At 39.1% G+C, this 4,016-nt stretch overlaps 1 protein-coding gene across 1 annotated transcript; it reads left to right on the plus strand.

Moving 5' to 3' along the window:
- The first annotated feature begins 748 nt into the window (after positions 1-748).
- Positions 749-2,258, plus strand: LOC109182772 (phytochrome A-associated F-box protein). Its single transcript, XM_019332959.1, has one exon. It carries the CDS (start codon positions 873-875, stop codon positions 1,875-1,877), a length of 1,005 nt encoding a protein of 334 aa, XP_019188504.1. The 5' UTR covers positions 749-872; the 3' UTR covers positions 1,878-2,258.
- Positions 2,259-4,016: the final 1,758 nt, after the last annotated feature.

The following is a 4,016-nucleotide window of genomic DNA, read 5'->3' on the forward strand; positions in this document are numbered from 1 at the left end:
TATATATATAAAACTAAACAAAAAAAAAAAAAGAGACGGGCTGGCGGGCTAGCCCGCGGGCTAAGCGGGGCGGGCAAAAAAGCTCGTTTTTAAAATGGGCTTAAAAAACACGAGCCCACCCCGCTCTTTTGGCGGGCGGGGCGGGAAAGCCCAGCGGGCTAAACCCATTTTGACGGCTCTACCTTCGGCCTTAAATCCCTTTATTCATACTCAAATAGGGATCCTAATTTGAAAAGCACGAAACTACCCTTAATAATTTTATATTTTAGCATGTCTTAAATGAAAGGGTGATCGACGTGATGAATTTTGACACTAAAACAGTAGTTGTGAATGAAAATTGGTATTAAAACAATAGTCGTGGATGAAAATTGATAAGAATTAAACATGTAGATTAAAACTGTCATTTTGCTAATACTCGTGGAATCAAAATTGATATTTGCTCTTTAAGAAAACATTGTAGTGTCTAGGTGCAATGCATGCACATTATAAGTAGGGAGTAGTTGGTTGAGTTTTTGGGTATACAAAAAGTAGATGGTAGAGGTATGTATTGTATGTATGAGCATTGGATGGCGTAAAACAATAATTATATGCAAGTAGCCAATTACTGTTTCTTAATATTTAAAATATTTGTTTCCTAAATTAAAAAAATATTGTACAAAGAGGAATATGAATTCTTTTTGATTATTTAAAAAAAATTGAAAATTCTCCCAGCCATAAATTTATTGCGGTTTTCAAATTCAATATAAACCATATGTTTATATGATTGAATAATGGCGTAGAATGAAGTCAAGAATACAACTCAGCTGGTCCGCTTTGATTGACTGTGAAAACATCATCCGATAGTGGTGTGGAGGAGATTGGCGCGTTCCGCTATGGCTGAAAATGCTTTCTCTGTGCTCTCCGACGACATCATTCTCAACATTTTCTACAAGCTCGAGGACGACCCTCGCTACTGGGCACGCCTCGCCTGCGTCTCCACCAAATTCTCCTCTCTCATCCGCGACCTCTGCTGCAAATCCAGGTGCTCTCAGGCCATTCCCGCAGTCGTCTCCGATCTTCTCTCCGCCGCCGCCGCGGCAGCAGCCCCGCCTGGCGGTTGGGCTGCTCTCTACAAGCTGGCCTTCTGCTGCCCGGGCCTCCTCCACTCCGGTGTGCTCTTGGAGAATTCCGATTTCGGACTCGAACGCGAGCTCGGAGCCGATGAGAATTTCACAGAACCACCCGACTTGTCTCAATCTGGTGGATCCGGATCCCAAAATCCGCCTTCTTTGGCCCAGGTGGATCCGGATTCTGAACAATCCGGTTGGTCTTTGTTTGACGATCTGATGTTTGATACAATCTGCGACGTCTCTGAATCGTCCCAAGATCTGCCGCATGAGATCGAGGCGCAAACAAAATCGGCGAGTCCGAGCGGCGTTTTTCCCTCATGTACTATTAAGAGAAGAAAAACCGTCGTCGGATCTAAGAGAAGAAAAATCGCCAGATCTTGTTCTCATCTGGCGACTGGTCCGTGGAATTTGAGTCGCGAGCAGGGGATTAAGCTTCTGGCGAGCCGATTCAGAGAGGATTGTCTGTACATCTGCGATTGGCCGGGGTGCCTTCATCTGGAGCAGAAGCGAAACTACATGCTTTTCCGAGGAATCTTCAAGAATTTCAAGCAGTCAAGGGTGTGGAGGACAATCAACGATGGGAACAGGAAAAAGATAGATCTGAATTGTGCATTCTGTAATTCCAAACAGACATGGGACTTGCATTCCGCTTTCTGTCTGAGAAGGTATTTCGGGTTCCACGACGATGGTGAGCCGGTTGTTCGTGCCTATGTTTGCGAGAATGGACATGTTTCAGGTGCCTGGACTGACTGGTCCTTGTATACTTGAATGAATCACCTGCTTTGCTTCTCTAAAACCTGGTACTTTCAATATTATTATTATTGGAGTTCATATCTTGTGATCTAGTACCGCCATGGATGCTGAATTGTTGATTCATATCAGCAATTCTTGTTTCTGGTGATGTGGTTTATGTTCCTATTTCAGCATGTTTTCTTCTTGTTCTTCTATTCAAATGTCTTGCTTATTGAGTATCAATGGTGAACAGCTATATCCATGTTTATAGCTCACCAAAACTGATATTATTGAAGGTTTGCACTGCACTTTTGTTGATTTGGATGGATTGGATTGGATAGTTCAACTGTCCAAGTGCAAACTGCAAACACCCCCTTTGCAATTATTATATATGTTTCTTTACATTTCTTTATTTCATTACTTGCTATATCCATTGTGCACCCAAATAATGCTTGATTGAAACCCTCTAGAGGAGTTTCATTGATGCTCTTCTGCATATTATTTAGCTGAGATAATACCTCCCGGTCCTTCGAGTATTATGCTTTTACCAGCAAACGTCTTCTGAGTATAAAATAACCAACAAACGTCCTCTGAGTATAAAATGACCCGCAAGAGTATCAAAAAGTAGTGACCAAGCCATTTAGTGGTTACTTTTTGATACTCGGAGGACGTTTGTTGGTCATTTTATACTCCGATGATGTTGCGGGTAAAAACACATACTCTCGAAGGAACACATTTGATAACGAACGGATAAAAACACATGTATCAACACATTTGATAACGGACGGATGAAAACACAGTATAACACATTTGATAACGGAAGACATTTACTGGTTACTTTTTGATACTCGGAGGACGTTTGTTGGTCATTTTATACTTAGAGGATGTTTGTTGGTAAAACCACATACTCGAAGGACCATTGGAGGTATCAACTCTTATTTAGCTACTCTAAGAGAGTGCGGATCTGATCGGTTAATAGCGGATTGAATGACAAATTTTAAGTTTTTTTTTAAAAAAAAAAATAATAAAATTTATAATACAAGATTTTAAACATTAAAAAAAAAACAATCAATTTTCAAGCATTTCATTCAAAAAAAAAACAAAAATATCATTTTGATAATTTTGAATATACGTTATAATAAATAATAATAAATATGGACATTATGTTAATTGATATTGTAACGGACGTAATGGTCCATCAATTATGCCCCCATTTATTTTATTCGTTACATTAGCCTTGTATATATAGACATGTATTGTATTTGGAATGTTGATTAATGAAATTTTGATTACCTATACTATTGATAATTTTCTTTGGAATAAGGTTCAAATTGGTCACTGAACGTAACCTGAAAAATGTAAGTAGGCAACTGAACGAAAAAAAAAAAGTGCAATTAGGCCACTGAACACTCCAAAAACGTGCAATTAAACTACTGGACACTCCAAATGTATGTAATTTTATCGGATAGAAGATTACCATCAATTTTAGAGCTAGATATTATCCTCGGAGGGGCCCGGGGGGTTCCTTTGATTCTGCACAGTTGGGGAGGGATCCGTCTTTTGTATGGAGAGGTATTTGGGAGGCTTGGGATAAGTTTAAAGGAGGGGTGCGGTAGAGGATCAAGGATGGAAAAAGGTTCGGGTTTGGGGGATCCTTGGTTGCCCTGTATTGATAACCCTTATGTTGGCACTCTTTTTTATCCTACTTTACATGATGCAAGGGTTTCAAATCTTATGAATTGTGAAGGGAATGCTTAGGATATTGATATTTTAAATGACTTGCTTTTTGTTTGGGATAGAGAGTTAATCTTAAAGGTGTTGGAAAAATAGCATTAAAATGACATTTTGAGTGATTATTTTGTGGTACAAATATATGTGGGATCCACTTTTGATTTGGGTCGGGTCAATGTGGATTCGGGTTCTTCGTAGTGAGACGAAGAATTTGATATAATGTACGTTCAAAATGAGTAATAGGTGAATGAGAAATTGATTCTCAAAAGTGAACCTATTTGAGAGAAGTCAAAAACTTAAGTTTAGATGCTAATTAAAATTAGCATTCTAATAACATTCGTTGCACTTCACGAAAGTTGGTGCTTAAGTGTACTAAGCTTTGAAAGCTTAATTATAAAGTTTTGGAATTGGGATGCACCTTTCGTGGCTTAATGATGCATGAAC

This window comes from Ipomoea nil, unplaced genomic scaffold (genome assembly GCF_001879475.1).
Source record: "Ipomoea nil cultivar Tokyo-kokei standard unplaced genomic scaffold, Asagao_1.1 scaffold1074, whole genome shotgun sequence".
Lineage (NCBI taxonomy): Eukaryota > Viridiplantae > Streptophyta > Magnoliopsida > Solanales > Convolvulaceae > Ipomoea > Ipomoea nil.